This window comes from Colossoma macropomum, unplaced genomic scaffold (genome assembly GCF_904425465.1).
Source record: "Colossoma macropomum unplaced genomic scaffold, Colossoma_macropomum, whole genome shotgun sequence".
NCBI lineage: Eukaryota > Metazoa > Chordata > Actinopteri > Characiformes > Serrasalmidae > Colossoma > Colossoma macropomum.
Genome location: NW_023494794.1, coordinates 8,038,342 through 8,054,820, shown reverse-complemented (window position 1 = coordinate 8,054,820; position 16,479 = coordinate 8,038,342). Strand labels below are relative to the sequence as shown.

Below are 16,479 nucleotides of genomic sequence, written 5' to 3'. Positions count from 1 at the left end.
TAATAATATAAATGTAAAATACGTCAATAAACCCACATGACATTCAGTGTTTGCATTTGGCTCAGAAGTGGTTCAGCTGTAGACAGTTTTATGGTTTTCCTGCTCTGACACACCTGATTCACTTAAAGGGGCCAATGATATGGGACTTGTGCTGATGTCTGATATTTTTCATGCACACATCTGCTGATGCCAATGTTGCGTAAACGTTTCTCACATGTAGAAACCGCGACTAGCTTTGGGATTTGCACTACAGAGAAATGTAATAGATCATTTCTGTGGGGGTTAAACTGCAGCGCAGTGATGCAGATATTTCAGTGCAGTAATCCAGCACCACCTAGACATTCTGCTCTTCAGTGGTCAGTTGCACCAGTTCAAACGTAGGCTAGTTGTAACGTGTTTACCAAGTTCGGGTGTATGCATTACTAAATCAGAACGAGCTGCACCACAAACTAGTTTTAATGCTGAGTTTAGTAGTTACTAAATATTTACACCTCCCTGAGCAGGTGAGGAGTTGAGTCGGTCAGCCAGAGACCGGCATTTAAAAAGCAGCATATTTGGTTTCTCAGGCAAATATGAGATATATATAAGAATATAAAGCACATAAAAGAACAAAAAATGTAAATATAAGAATAGGCGAGTATATATAAACAGGTTTATTCAGTTCAACCTGTGCACATCGTTCCATGGCAGCAGGTTTATAGGTCGTTCTGAACATGTTAAAGCGACGTACGCATCAGTTAGTTGTTACTAAAGACACGACTTACAGATTATGGTGCAACCAAATTCAGTAAAAGGACACTTTAAACCAACTTGTGTAACTGAGGACTCAGTAAAGACAGACTTAAGTACAAACCTGGTGCAACTCAGTCCAGGAGTTCAAACAATACATCGTTAAATATCAGCCTTAAATATCAGTCAAACCTAAACATCTGTCTGACGCTGTTACCCTTTTTTAAAAGAACATCTGCAGAGACCGATATTCCGCCAATATCATTGTTTATCCTGACACGTTTCATCAGGAAGAGAGTAAAATTAGTCCTGTTTGATTAGATTTAACACAGTGTAGTGAGTGAAACCTCACCGTCTGATCTAAAATAAAATGGTTTTATACAGAACCATGAACATTTAAAGGGTTTTTTGCATCATAAAAGGGTTCTTCAAAAAGTGTTGTGGATGGTTCTATATAGAACACTTTTAAAAAGGGTTCTTCTATTGTTACACATTTAAAATTATGGTTCTTCAAGGGTTCTTTAGTAAAGAAAACATTGCTATAAAGAACCATGAACACTCAAATAATCCTTTGCATGATTAAGGGGTTCTTCGGGGTGTGCTGTAGATGGTTCTATATAGAACCTTATTGAAAAGAGTTCTATATAGCACCCAAAAGGGTTTATCTATTGTTACACACTTGAAATAACGGTTCTTTAAGGGTTCCTTAGTAAAGAAAATGGATCTGTTCATCAATCTGAAAACAACTTTCATGATGCAAAGAACCATTTAATCATGCGAAGGGTTCTTTAAGTGTTCATGATTCGTCACAGAACCATTTTCCCTACTAAAGAACCCTTGAAGAACCATCTTTTTAGGAAGAAAGGTCTGGGATGTGTCTATTGGACAGTGTTCACTTCTGGCTTCCTGCTCAAGCCCAGCTCAGCCGCCAGGTCAGCGCAGGTCAGTATGGTGCGTAGCGGGCAGATACTCACTCTCCTCCGGGCGCTCCGAGGCCTCCTCCCCCAGCAGACCGCTGTTGGCCTCGTCCCAGGTTAGAATGAGCGGCACGTCGTCGTCCATTCCGCACTGGGCCGATGGAAAGAGCTGAGAAACGCCGAGAAACGCTGCGTTTACCGAGTAACCCGGGCTAACGTCTAACCCTGCGAGCTGCGGGGCAGGTCAGACATCAAACAGGCCAGCTGCTGGTCTCCCAGTGGTCAAGCCAACTTAGGTGAAGTTCATACATTGGGAGGTTTAGCACAGCGACCTCTTTCACCTCCTCCGGCTCCTTCAGCTGGACACAAAGCTTAAACACTCAAATAAGAACCGGCACCGCCACAAAGTCCCGCCGAGAAGCTGCTCAGCTGTTTAAACCGGATCAACACGAGCTGAACCGGCATAAACCGGGATAAGAACGAAGAAAAGCTCCGGTTAATCCTCTGACTCTTCACCGGGACGCCGTCAAAGCGCTTTCAGAGCACTTATTCTGCCTACAGACCTAAAACACCGCAACATATTTCAGCTTTTCGGGGTTTTTATTCGCGAATCCGGGTTAAATTTAACTCTCCGACAACAAACATCAGACTTTCGCACAACGTAAACAACAGCAACGCAGATACGCCTGGCCTCTTTACGACAGTCTGCTGCCGATCAACGACGTGTTTTCACAATAAAAGCCCCTTGGGCAGAACGAAGACGCTCTCTATAGATCAAACTGCAAGGTTTATTAAATGAAATGGTGCAATATGAATGTAATATTGAAAATAATTGCAAATTAAACAATAGTTCGTCATTACAGGGTTGTAAACAGATTCAAACGTGGTGGCGCTTTCATTTTTTCAAACCAACCGTCATGCCAACCAGCGCCATAGCAACACATAGTACACAATTACACGGAGAGTCCTGGCAGCAAAGTTTTCCTCTTTAGTTTAAACGAAACTGCAGGGATTCTTCTACAATTTTAGTCGTTTTTTATAGCATGTAAACTTTATCTGTAATGTGAAATCAATGTAATTGTAAGCAATAGCTGTTTTGGTTTTTAAGAGAGCTTCAGCAGTGACTACAGACTGTAAGCGCTGTTTTTATACCATTTGCTGCAGGGCTTCTAAGTCATATCTTTAAAAATATCTTGTTATATGTTTGACAAAAATGCCTAAGTGTAAAGCCTTTCAATGTCATGTTTGTTTGCTTTTTTCTATTTTTATTTCATTAAATGCAGTAGCTTATGCGCATTAGGTTAATCCATTAACATACACCTAAAGGGGAACTTCGCCAATTTTTCAAAATTTCTGCATAATTAAATTGTTAAGATGTAAACAAAGTCATTCAGGGCGGTTTGGTGTGAAATGCTTTGTTCTAGAAAAACATACATTTTAGTCGATTCATGGAGAAGGGATACGTGAAGGGTGTTCTGAGGCAAATTAGTCCCCAAAGTCAATTCATTTTTTTCAGTGGACCACTATTTTATCATTATCGACATTACATATAAAGACTCAGAAGACTCGTGTAGGTTCACTGGTGGTTTTGAATAGACAATAAAATGGCTATTTTGCATTGTAGACACTGGGACTCCTGGTTCCTATCACCACCACTGTAAACATCAAACCAATCTGACTGACTTTGTTTGCATCTCAACCACTGAATTCTACAGAAATTTTGATAAATGAGTGTAATTCCCCTTTAACATTTACTTTTTTCACATAAAATAAACAAACAAAAAATAAACGTGGCTTTCTGTGTAAGGTTTGTGGACTATTAATCTCACGCACCACAACATAAATGTATTTGAGAATTTCAAATGACAAAATACTGAATTTTATGACAGGTAGAACCTTTTTTGTTGTTTTTTTTTTAAGGATCTGTTTGTGGTTCCACACTTCAGTGCCTTCATAACTGCATAACTTACAGATTACTTTCACAGTAGTTACTGAATGATATGTTTTAAGAGGTTAAAATCTATTTATTTATTTATTTCATAATTTGACATGCCTCTTCTTCTCAGAACCATACACATCCATGGCATCAGAGTCAACCGAAGCACCCCTTGGTGACGAAGTCCCACCTGTGGCCCTCACGCCCGTATCCCCAAACAAGCTCTCACTGAAGATCATTGACCCATCCAGGAAGAAGCTGGTGTCTCCAGAACCGCAGCGGATTATAGGGGTTCTGGACGAGTGCATCCATAAAATGAAGCTGGTGGCCCTCCTGCCCTCTGAGCTGACCCATCCTGAGAGCCTCTCTGTGAGCCTGGGAGAAAAGACTGTCAGGTCCCTCACTGAGCACTTGCGTGTGGTGAAGAAACACGGGGCCCTGAATGTGGACACGGAGGAGACAGAACAGGAAGCGACCACCAAAGTGGTGCAGAATTCACTGCTGAACCTTTTGCGGCTGCTGAGGGCTTGTCCTACTGCGGAGGCGGGGCTTAAAAGGGCGGGGCCAATTACAGAAGACCGGAAAGGGGTGCACGAGCTGGTGGCAGGGTTACAGGAACTCAGGGCTGTCGTCTTGGAGAGGCTCCTGACCACAGCTTCAGAGGAGAGGGAACGCAGCCGGCACATTCAGGAAGTCAGCATGCGTCACCGTAGCAACCTAGAGGTGGTCGGCACACTTGAAAAGGAAGTTGCGGCAGCAATAAAAGACAGGGATGAGGAGGTGAGGGACAGTCGGGCCCCATGTCCAAAATGATTTTCACTACATAGTGCACTAGTCTGGATTATGTCTAATACTAGACCCTATTCACTAGTGCACTCATTTGGAATATGTCTGAAACTACACCCTATTCATTAGTGCACTCATTTGGAATATGTCTGAAACTACACCCTATTCACTAGTGCACTAGTCTTGACTATGTCTAACACTACACCCTATTCACTAGTGCACTAATTTGGAATATGTCTGAAACTACACCCAATATATTTTAAAGTGCACTATTTTTGGTCTACATCCAAAACTCACTAGTGCACTACTTATCCCAAACTAATCCCTAACTATTCACTATACAGTGCACTATATTAGACTGTCTGATACAATGTCCTGTTCACTATATAGTGCATTTTGGACTATGTCTGAAACTGTGCTCTGTGCAATAGAGTGCAATATTTTGGATTATATCCATTTATTATATCTATTTATTATATAGCACACTATTTTGGGCAGTGCCCTATTCACTATATATTGCACGATTTTGGACTATGTCTGAAAGTATGCCCTATTCGTTATATAGTGCATTATTTTGGGCAGTGCCCTATTCACTATATAGTGCCCTATTCACTAGTGCACTAATTTGGAATATGTCTGAAACTACACCCTATATGTTATATAGTGCACTATTTTGGACTATAGCCAAAACTCACTAGTGCACTATTTGTTCAAAACGTGTTTCTACTCCCTATATAGTGCACTATTTTTGACTATGTCTGAAACTGCTCTGTTCACTATATGGCGCCCTATTTTGGATTATGTCCAAAATTTTGCCCTATTCCTTATGTAGTGCACTATTTTGGGCAATGCCCTATTTACTAGCGCACTAATTTGAAATATGACTAAAACAACACCCCATATATTATATAGTGCACTATTTTGGACTATGTCCAAAACTCACTAGTGCACTATTTATCCAAAACTAGTTTCTATTCACTTTACAGTGAAACTATTGCCCTACTCACTATATAGTTCACTATTTAGGACTATGTCTGAAACTGTGCTCTATTCACTATATAGCACACTATTTTGGATTATGTCCCAAATTATGCCCGATTCATTATATAGCGCACTATTTTGGCCAATGCACTACTCACTATATAGTGCAAAAAGAGAGTAGCACAAAAAGAGAATCAGCCAGGAGTCCAGTTCAAATTAAAGAGGTTTAACCTGTAGCCCAGTGCTTATATTCTGGTGTTGTATTTTTAATAAACAGTGGCCAGTTCGGGTCATAGCAACATGTTAAATATGAAATAAAAGCAGGTTTCTTGAGTTTTCTTAATATGGCCCTTTTAGTGGTTGAGGTTGATGCCGCTGCCCTGTTCACTACACTCTCAGATCAGCAAGCAGAACGAGGCGATTCGTCGGCTGAAGGGTTCTGTGTACCAGATGGAGAAGACTTCAGAGGATTTTGTGGCACGGACACAGCAGGAAGCTCAGAGGCAGAACGAGTCGGATCAGAAAACCTCAGAGGGGAAACAGACACACCTCCAGCAGGAGGCCAATCAACTGCGAGTGCAACTAAACAACCTGATCACGGAGCACAAAGAAGCAGAGCTGGCACTGCGCAAGGTGTGTGTGTTTACACTGCCGTTCAAAAGCAATATAAAAGAATATTATATAATACAATATAACAAGTAATTTTATATGTTTAATTCAACATTCCAAGCATTTTAGGAACAGAAAGTTATTAAATAATAATATAGTGTAATTTATTTATCTATTTATAGTCATTTGTGGTCAATTTATTCAGTCTGTACATTAAAATACGAGGGATTTGTTTTATTGGGACTCTGTCGTGAATATTATTTTTATTATAACTTCATTCTGGATGTTAATGTAATTATAACTTCATTGTGGATATTCGTTTTGTTATAATTAGATTGATAATTAGGCTTTATTGGCCACATGTTTCTGATATGTTCTCATGTTACTGTTGGTATTTTTCCTCTGCAGAAAAAATACAAACTGGAGACCGAGATCGAAAACTGGATTCAGAAATATGACACAGATATGGGAGAAAAGCAGGTGATGAAAAAAAAGATGAAATCATTTCTTAAAGGAAAAAATAAAATCAAATTTCCACAGTTTTCCAGTCATGACTGAGGCATACAGTTCGCAAAATGCTAATTGGTGGGCTATACGCTTCCACTGTGTAGCAACATTAGCCTCAAAGCTCCAGTACAAAACTGAATAGGCAAATCTGACTTTACATGAAACTATTCCTTTATAAGTGACACTACTAAGATCAAACGGTCAAAACATCTGCATAATTATCCCTTAAAATGGCCAGTTTTAATACACAATTCTACAGGGAGATTCAGTTGAAAGAGGCCCCGAATATTCTGTAATAACTCTCTCTAGGACGAAGCAATCTGAACGAAACAATGCGCAATGTGCTCCTCAATATATGGAGCTTCGAACAAGCAGGGATGCCCCTGCGTCGGAGTGATGAGGTAGGCACCGGACAGCCGTCGCGACGTTTAACCTCCGTTTGCACATTCTGGGTGCATACCCCCCGTACCCCTTGATATGTCTGGCAGAAAACGGAGATCACTTCCAGCATTGCATGTAATGCAATCGATTCCACGTACGTCAAGGTATGTAGCATTTTTTTTTGTTCAGATTGCTTCACCCTAATGGGAGTTACAACAGAATATTCGGGGCCTCTTTCGAGTGAATCTCCCTGTATAACCTAATAACCAAATAGCTCAACCAGATTGTACTGAAGTCCCTGTAGTTACTGAATAATAGCCTTAGTATGTAATAATAGTGTGTAAATGGTTGAGATGTAAACAGTCATTCAGAGTGGTTTGGTGTGAAACGCTCTGTTCTAGAGAAACTTACCGAGCCAGAACTGTTCACAGTGGTGGTGATAGGAACCAGACACCCACCTCTAAAAGCTCCCTCACAGAAAGGTATTACATGAAATGGTTATGAATATGCTGGCTGATGTCTAAGACTGTCTCAGGAGAAGGTTTTCAGCTAAACTATGTTTTTTAAAATCCATTCATGGTGGGCGCAGGGTGCAAAATCCATCCATCCATCCATCCATCATCTAAACTGCTTATCCTTCTGGGTGGGGTGCTGGAGCCTATCCCAGCTGAGGGTGCAAAATAGTCCCCCCCAAAAAAACTTTCAACAATCCATATAAACCCTCAGAAGACTCGTGTAGGTTCACTGGTGGTTCTGATAGTAAATAAAATGTCTATATTTGTGTTGTAGTTATGGCGACCCCTGGTTCCTGTCACCACCACTGTAAAGACATCTGAACCATTTCACACCAAACCACTCTGAATCACTCTGATTACATCTCACAAACTGAATTATGCAGTAAATGGTTGAAAAATTGGTGGAATTGCCCTTTACTGTACATCTGAGTGACTGTATGTTTTGTATGTGTGGTTATATGTGAGCAGACGGAGCTGGAGGAGATGACAGTGATCTATGAAGAGGAGAAGGCCGAGCTGAGGGACCTGCAGGAGCACTATGCTGTTCTAGAGCTGGAATATTCGCAGATCATGGAGGAACGCAGGATAGCGCAGGAGCAGAGAGAGGAGGAGGAGAAGGAGAGAGAAGTGAAGAGTCAAGCAGCCGTCATCATCCAGGCCTTCTGGAGAGGATACTGTGTTCGCAAGGTCATGAAGGCCAAGACGAAGAGCAAGAGCAAGAAGGCAAAGAAGGGGAAAGGGAAGAAAGGAAAATGAGTCAGAGTGTATAAACAACTGTGAAAAACATACTAAATAACTACTGTGTGCACTTACAGAGTTCTGACCTACACGTAAATAAATAAAACTGAACTTGTGGTGCATTAAAATGTTAAGCTAATTATTTAGCAGGGGTACTGCAGTACTGACCGAGTCTTTGTTTTGTCAGCCTACAGGCCACAGTTTAAATCTACACTATGGCCCAATCCTATTTCTTATTTGTACCCCTAGCCCTTGTTTTCGAGGGTCTCCTTGCCCCTTGGAACTGAGTTATGAGGGGTAGTGGTTGAAATCTTTCAATCTCTGTGAAATGGGACCCTCAAATAAAAAGAGCATTACTTCATTAACAGCTACTAGCACTGCTCTGTCTGCGACCCTGCCAGTCTGCAGTGACAGCAGAGGAGGGTAAAGTTCAGCTCCTCACTAACTCCTAACTGCTGCACCATTTAAAGTGGAACCGAGACGTCAGCACTACTAGCGATTTCTTATGGAAACGGAGGGGTAAGGGCTAAGTGGTAGGAGCGAGGGGTGAAATGGGATTGGGCCTATGTAAGTTTTGGGGATCTGGAGACCTCTCTGGTTGAAATGTGTAACTGCATGCAACATGTGGAAGAACATTTTGAGGGTCATGGATTGTGTTTCGGCCTCCTTTCCCAAGCGGATGAATCTGATTATTGAAAGAGAATTCAAAGAGAACTCAGTCTAAACTTGGTGAAGGACACGTCTGCTAAGGAGGGGAGTGAATTATCTACTATTGTCATCACATCTTCATCAGTATAACGGTGATTCTGAGATAATCTGAGGCCTAAACATCGAGCCAGACCTTTTTTTTGAGCCTGTGTGTGAAGTTAATACATAAAGACGTATAAAAAACTCCACCGGACACCTCTGACTTGGCTATTTCAGGTTTTACAGGCCAACTCTCAGCAGCGCACGCTCACCATATTCATTTCCTAATGCTATTTCTTTCAATTTTGAAAACAGTCTTACATAGTGCAGCTTTAATTGTTAGCGTTGGGTTGTCTTATAATTGTATAAGAGGTAAAACACTGGATAAACTCCACAGCTTTTAATTCTTATTCCTTAATACTGAATAAAAAACAACAAAAAGCAAGACTGCTTCAGATCAACGGTAGCATTTCACAAATACTTTGCAATTGTGAGGCTGATTTCACATCAATAGCATATCATATTCTGTTTGTGCTGTTTATTCTTGTGAGAAAGCTCGCTAGCCGTGGCTTTCTGTGCCCACAGGTAACATAAGCCCAGCCACAGTAGAAGGCCTAGCAGTGTCTAATGGCATTTCACCCTCATCCTCCTCTTACCAGCATCAGCTGTTTCATGCTGTCTTCCAGTATTTTGACTTTTGAATGTAATAAAACTGCAGATGGCTGCATTGCAATTTCAGCCACCCAAACATTCTGGCCAAAAATGGCACTTTTAGAGAAAAAATGGTTTCTATGAGCAACATTAAACACAAGAGTTATGATTTCTGTTCATGTGGAGCATCAAGAGAAGATACAACACCCACAAACCTCTCCACTACAGGTTTGATAGCACCTGAAAACACGACTCGATACGCAGAACACAGCAAAACGAGCAGAAAGAAAGTCCCTGCCGGCTCACCAGCTCCGTCTGTTTTTAAAATAATGAAAAAGTTCACAAATGACAGACAACGTGCAAAATATCATTAAAAATAATGGAATTTTTTGCCTAAAAGTAATTTTTTTATTATCTTGTTTTATCTTGTTTTTATAATTTTATAAAAGTATAAAATTACTCATTTTATCATATTGAGTTGAATTATGGTGAAATTTGAGATTTTATTACTTACACCCAAATAAACATGAGCTGACAGGGCAGAACACAAACATACAGTCATGTGCAAAACTGTGCGCTCCCCTGCTCAAAAGTGTAAATAAGTGAAACACGTCAGCTACAGAGAACACGCCTCTGCACATTTTAATACACGGTTACTGTTTATTCGCTGAATTTGCCATATTGGAAAAAAAATGTGACATAAAATATGGCTTGTGCAAAAGTTATGGCACCTTTTATGTTACATTTTCTTTTTTTCCAATATAATAAACACATGCAGTTAACAGTAATTGTGCATTAAAATGTGCAGACTTGTGTTCTCAGTTTCAGTTTCAGCTGGGAATTTTCATTTCAGTGTATGACTATTTTCCAGATTTTACTTTTTGTCAATGTCACTTCAGACTTCGGTCAATTCAGGTTTAACCGTCTGAAAGCGATGCTGTAAAGCTCCACTGAGCTGATTGAGTCTGAATGAGTGATGAATGTTCAGAGGCCCATGAGGATCAGACATTTGTCTTAATATGGACTCATCTACACAAAGATGCCTGTAAAAATCCCTGACTGTAACTTTATGATGCAGCAACTACAGACTGCAGGAGTTTAATAAATAAAGATCTCTTTTTTTATACTTTTATGACCACATTTTCGATGTTTTTTCCTTGATTATATCTAAGTTATATATAAGATAAACTTTTTAGCTCTAATAATAATGTTCTCTGTAAAAGTCTCCATATGATGGGTCTTCACTCATGGTCACTGATGGATCTGTTATCAGTGTCTGACTTGAGATCACGAACGATATCAGCCCGATCCTGGATATACAGCTGGATCTGGAAACAAAAGCAGATTTATTTTAGCCATTAATGCTTAGGTGGGTTATTTCTGTCATCGGATAGTACCTACATGTTATTATGTGACTGCAAGATAATTAAATAGTCACATAGTTCTTTACATTAGTATTTGATTTTAAGTCTGTGTCGGGCGCTTCTGACATTTTTATGTCCAAAAAGTACGAAAAACAAAATGTCAAAAATGTAAAGGATGCAAAAAACAAGACTTTTCAGCAAATTCAAATCATAATAAAATATCTTCTACTCACAAACGCTAACGCAGTCTGGACTGAATGTTTGCAATCCGCACTTTCCAAACAATTTCACCACTTGAGGTACAACAGAGAATAATAAATAAAAAATAATGAAATCCCTCACCTTGTCCAGCTGCTCCAGAGTGTCGTCAACACCGACCCCTTCAGCTCCACCCGCGACGACGCCAGTCAAGTGATAAAGGTTCAGGGTCACGACCTTTATCTGGCCCAACAGGAGCGTCTCTTTGGCAGCCGTCGCCTGGATGTGATTCCATGTGGATTCCTGTAACAAACACAAATCTCTTTTATTAACTAATATTATATCAGACGAAGATGCATTATTAAAGCTATTTTAATGGCAACTACAGCACCAGCGACACTTTAAAAACAGGCAGTTTTAAAATATAACTGGCTGGGTCACGTATGAAGCTGTTTATATCAACTGAATTCTATATTAATTAATAGTATTAAGCTTAAATGAACAGTTTTTATATGATTATGCTGTTCATGGGAACATCTACATACATACTGCTAATGAATCACATTGCTTGGCAGAATTGTTTATTGCAGTTATTCATGATTATAAATGTATTCATAGTATTTTAGCATTATTTTTATAAAAGCGTTCAGCCATTCAAAGCTGGAAATTTTGTTTCAACAATTCAGTTTGTTGGACAAAAGAGTCAAATTTTAATCACATATTGGCCATTTCACCAACCTGACATAATAGTCTAGCAGTCCAAACATTACCTATCACAGATTCTCCAACAACTTAAAATTAAGAACTGGTGAAAACATACTGTTAGTTCATTTCATGACTTCTCTTTGTGCAAAAGCCAGAGACTATACTTCATTCCTTTCATTTCCAGTCAAAACAGCCACAAAGTGCAAGTTATGTTTTTTTTAAGTGTCAGAAAAAAAGCAGACAACATTATATTTAACAGAAAATTGCATAGAAGCCTCAAAAACTAAATGTACTGTAATTTGTCACTCTTTCCCTTTATTCCAGCTTCCATTCTTTTCAGGAGACTCACTTTGAGTTCCTCAAAGAATCTGCAGACACACCTCTAAAGTTCAGTCTTAGAAGCTGGTTGAACATTTTCTGAAGTAATCAAACACATTCAGTGGTGTTGAGGTCTGGACTCTGGGGTGGTCAGTCCATCGTTCAGCTTCTTTGTTTGATGTGTCCGTCTCCTTTTCTCAGTGAGGTTCTTTTTGACAGCTACACATCTTTTCAGACCCACAGCGCTGAGTCGTCTTCTCACAGTGGAAGGATGGACAGAAACACCTGTGGATGTTTTCAGATCTGAAGCAGCTTGATTTTCTCCTCTCTCTCAGAGATGAAAGCTTTAAGTGCTGTTTATCTGATGGGGGCAGTTTTGGGGTCTACCAGCTCTTCCAGGGCTGTTAGACGTCCTGTTGATTGCTCTATATCTAACCTTCTCAGAAATCTCTCCTGAAAATGAATATCTTGTACTTAATGAGCGTTTTGACTGGATTTTTTAAATACCGGTATTTACCAGCTGAGGGAAACTCTGGTATTTACACTTACATAGTACAGCAAACTCACAGCAACAGCTCTGGGCTTCTAAAGATTACGAAATGAAGCCTCAGAGCAGGTGAAGGATCTTCAGGAGCTTTGTGTCAGAAGATTAGAGCAGAAACAGATCATACCCATCTGAGGGCCTGAGAGAGGATGGTGTCCAGGTCAGTCTGTAGCTGTGAGAGTCGGTTGTTGTAGTGCAGTAACGCTGATCCCCTCTCACTGACGTATCTCCTCAGCTCCACACCCTCCCTCTCTCTCTCACTCTCCACCTCGCTCTGCCGCTTCAGCAGCTGCTCCCGCGTACAAACCAGCGTGTCGAAACGGCCAATCAGCTGCCCAACATCCTCGAACTGGAACACAAATCATATAATGTGCGTATGCATGTACTGCTCATCAGTTTAAAGCAGACAGATAAAAACTTTTCTTGTATTTATTGTGAAGTTTGTCTTGTTTTTCTCCCTGGACGTCCTCTTACTAAATGTACAAAAAAAGCTATAATTTATTTTTTACATGACCATTTTCCAGCCTCTCTTGTTGATCCTTATTCTCTGTATGACTGATATATGTAAATGAGCTCTGTTCTGATTGGCTGCGCTGTATTGTGATCTATTCAAGAAGCCCTTTCAGACTGAAATCCTCAGTAACATGAGATGAAATAAACCAACTGCTCCTTTCGAGGAATAACACTCCACATCACTTTATAAGAAAAAGGTAGGCCTAAATTGCTGAGGGCTGAGTGGGTGGGGCTAAACTGCTTTAAGATGAACAGGTGGGGCTAAACTCACTGTATATGAACTGATGAGTGGACAGTTCATTTTGAAACTTTATTAGTATTTACATAATGCATCAAACTCCTTTACATTAAAACGGCCAAAAGTGGTCCTTTAAGATTAGTAACCTTATTAAATAAACGTAGTACGCATTTATAATTTCTCCTTATCCTACGTAAGACAGGTACTGCGGGCAGAAGACTTTACCTTCCTCGAGGTCTTGAGGACGCCATCTAAGAAGCTCCAGTAGATTCTATTGCGGTTGACTCGCGCCTGCAGCTGCTCCTTCTTGGCCAGCAGGGCGGCGATGTTTCTCTGTAACTGCTGCGCTTCCCGCTCTCTCTCTCTCACTACAGCTCTCTCTGCCTCGGCCTTCTTCAGACCCCGTGTCTTCTTAGCATCGTTCTCCTAGAGAGAAAGACAGACAGCAATATCTGATCATTAATGTTATCTTTATTTAGTTACAAATGTTCATATATTTAGAATTATTATTATTATTACTAGTATTTTCATATGTATCACAGAGCGTGTTCACATGCACTCAATAAACCGATCATAATCGGATTTCTGCAGTTATCTGATTATTCAAATGGTCATGTAAACAGCACACTGATTTCTTAGATCAGAGTAAGGTCTAAAAATCTGATTAAGAGAGCTTGATTTTAGCTCAGTAATCAGATTTCTCAGTGCATGTAAACTCTTACTCTGATTTATTTCGGATTTCTCAGTCTGAGCATGTGTGAAAACAGACAGTGGTACCGGAAATAAGCGAGCAACGTCGCTGTGAGATACAGCAAAACACTTCTGGAGCGACGCTGAAACCAAATACACGCTTGAGGAAATGAAGAATTTAAATATTCTTATTTTTTAAATATTCTTATTTGTATTTTCAGGTAAAATGAATCAAAGTTTTTAAAAAAAAAAGCCACGGCATGAAGTTTGTGTCACGTCTTCTTCTGTGAGTTTATTGGCTGATTGCAAAGCAGAAATCTGATTACTGTCTGACTCATGTAGACCTGGAGTTGCCCCATTATCTGATTACTCAAGAGCATGTAAACACGTTGATCGGATTACTGACAAAGTCAGATTTTCTGCAGTTTTTGGATTTTTAAGTGCATTTAAACACACTGATTGTCGTAATGCTTTTACAACACAAATGTATACAAGTTCAATGCAGTATCGAAGCCCTAATTTTAGTAAAAAACACAAACCAAAACAAGTATTTCTAAGCAATATTCTGCTATGAGACCACATTAGTGGTTACTGTGCTACATTATTGTGGATGTAACACTTTTCGGGGCACTTTTACTCACTTTGAGATACTTGTCAAACTTCAGTAAAGAGTCTTTGAGTTTCTCTTCTTTCATCTTCAGTTCGTCTCTCCTCCGTCTCAGACTCTCTTTCTTCACCTCAAACTCCTGAAAAGGCACACATAGACGATAGACGTACTCACACTTCAGGCAATAATTTTGGCAAAAAAATCGAATTTACAAAATTTCCCCCCAATTTTTTAACACATATTAGAAGCCTTAAGTTTCACGCTGGACCTACAAAGCTAATGTAGCTAACAAATAGTGTAAAATTATGTCCCAATAAGTTAGCAGGTTAGCACTTTTGTCACTAGGCAAACATAAATCATTGCACGCTGCCCGATGATGTTTTGTTGCTTGAAAATATGTTAATGCATCTTTTACAGAGAACACATTTAAATATGATATTTTCTGTAAATTTTAATGCACAATTTCTGTTGAAAAAAAAACCTAAAACATAAAATTTAAAATGCGCCATAGCTTTTGCTCAGGCCACATTTTATGTTTTATATTATATGAATATATCAAATTCAGCAAATAAACAGTATTTGCATATTAATTGTGCAGAAGTGTGTTCTCTGTAGAGGATGTGTTCACTTATTTACACCCAGACAAGCAAAAAACATGCAATTTGACCAGGAGCGCACAAACATTTGCACTTATATATATGACTATATATATAAATCGGGACGAAAATACATTAGCACAGCTAAAAACACCTCCAAAAGACACCTGAATAACTACTACATTGGGAACTGGGGGGAAAATGGTGTAAATATGATATTTTGCCAAACTACTGCTTTAAAACAAAATGATTATGGTTTAGTTTCCACACTTGTGAACGGTTTAAAGTGAATATCAGTGAGTTTCTACCTCTTGCTGTGTCCTCAGAGCAGCGTCCATGTGCTTTATCTCTCTGCGTTTGTCCAGCAGGCGCGTGGCTCCAGTGCGCAGGTCCTCCTCTGGTGCGGGCAGACTGCTGGACACAGTCAAAGACCAGCTCAGTTGAATTAACAGGTTAAAATGGAAAAGACTCACTCAGAGTGGTTTGGTGTGAAACGCTCTGTTCTAGAGAAACTCACCGAGTCAGAACTGTTCACAGTGGTGGTGATAGGAACCAGACGTCCACCTCTAAAAGCTCCCTCACAGAAAGTTACTACATGAAATGGTTATGAATTCACTGCCTGATGACTGAGACACTGTTTAATGATAGTTTTGTGACCAGGTTTTGGACTGAGATGTGTTTGAATCCATTAATTTTTATCCATTTATAGTGGAGGGATACATGCAGGGTGCTTCAAGGCAAAATAGTCCCCAAAGTACCGTTCATTTTTTTATATTTTCCACTATTTAATCATCATTAATAATCCATATAAACTCAGAAGACTCGTGTAGGTTCACTGGTGGTTTTGTATAGTAAATAAAATGTCTATATTTGTGTTGTAAACACGGTGACCCCTGGTTCCTATCACCACCACTGTAAAGAAATCTGAGCTTGTAAGTTTCTCTACAATGAACCATTTTACACCAGATCTCTCTGAGTGACTGTGTTTACATATCAAGGAATGAATTATTTAGAAATTTTGAAAAAATGGTGGAATTCCCCTTTAAGCCTGTCTCCACCATTGAAGCTTTGGTTTGAGCGATCAAACTGAACTAAACTGAGCAAAATAATCAAATGAAATCTCGTTACTTTATAAATGTTCTTACGTTGAGAGCTGCTCTTCGAAAACGGTGCGAAAGTAGTCCTCCAAACTCACAGCCATCTTTCATTCCTGCAGGGAAAAGATTGAGCTTCAACTTCACAAACTTCTGTTTTTGCTCTTTCCGCGCC

The 16,479-nt window shown here is 39.7% G+C and overlaps 3 protein-coding genes across 6 annotated transcripts in view; 1 reads left to right on the top strand and 2 right to left on the bottom strand.

The window, feature by feature from the left end:
- Positions 1-2,342, bottom strand: part of tpcn1 (two pore segment channel 1) — a 37,783-nt gene extending 35,441 nt beyond the window's left edge. Inside the window, exon 1 of the mRNA XM_036580039.1 lies at positions 1,704-2,342. Coding sequence (XP_036435932.1) covers positions 1,704-1,791 — 88 coding nt within the window. The 5' untranslated portion in view covers positions 1,792-2,342. The remainder of the gene's footprint in view (positions 1-1,703) is intronic.
- On the top strand, positions 1,644-8,376 carry iqcd (IQ motif containing D). Its single transcript, XM_036580040.1, has 5 exons — positions 1,644-1,671; positions 3,713-4,362; positions 5,749-5,982; positions 6,367-6,438; positions 7,830-8,376. The coding sequence occupies exons 2-5, from the start codon at positions 3,727-3,729 to the stop codon at positions 8,115-8,117; spliced, it is 1,230 nt and encodes a 409-aa protein (XP_036435933.1). The 5' UTR covers positions 1,644-1,671; positions 3,713-3,726; the 3' UTR covers positions 8,118-8,376.
- A 2,183-nt stretch (positions 8,377-10,559) lies between these two features.
- cfap73 (cilia and flagella associated protein 73) lies at positions 10,560-16,479 on the bottom strand. Of its 4 annotated transcripts, none has more exons than XM_036580934.1 (7): positions 16,356-16,479; positions 15,519-15,624; positions 14,649-14,753; positions 13,543-13,743; positions 12,694-12,915; positions 11,144-11,302; positions 10,560-10,765 (listed from the first exon to the last, which is right to left on the bottom strand). In XM_036580934.1, exons 1-7 carry the CDS (start codon positions 16,409-16,411, stop codon positions 10,679-10,681), a joined length of 936 nt encoding a protein of 311 aa, XP_036436827.1. In that variant the 5' UTR covers positions 16,412-16,479; the 3' UTR covers positions 10,560-10,678. The 4 variants fall into 4 exon arrangements, with proteins under 4 accessions (XP_036436827.1, XP_036436828.1, XP_036436824.1 ...); XM_036580935.1 differs by having other exon boundaries at positions 15,519-15,621; XM_036580931.1 differs by lacking the exon at positions 10,560-10,765 and having other exon boundaries at positions 10,890-11,302.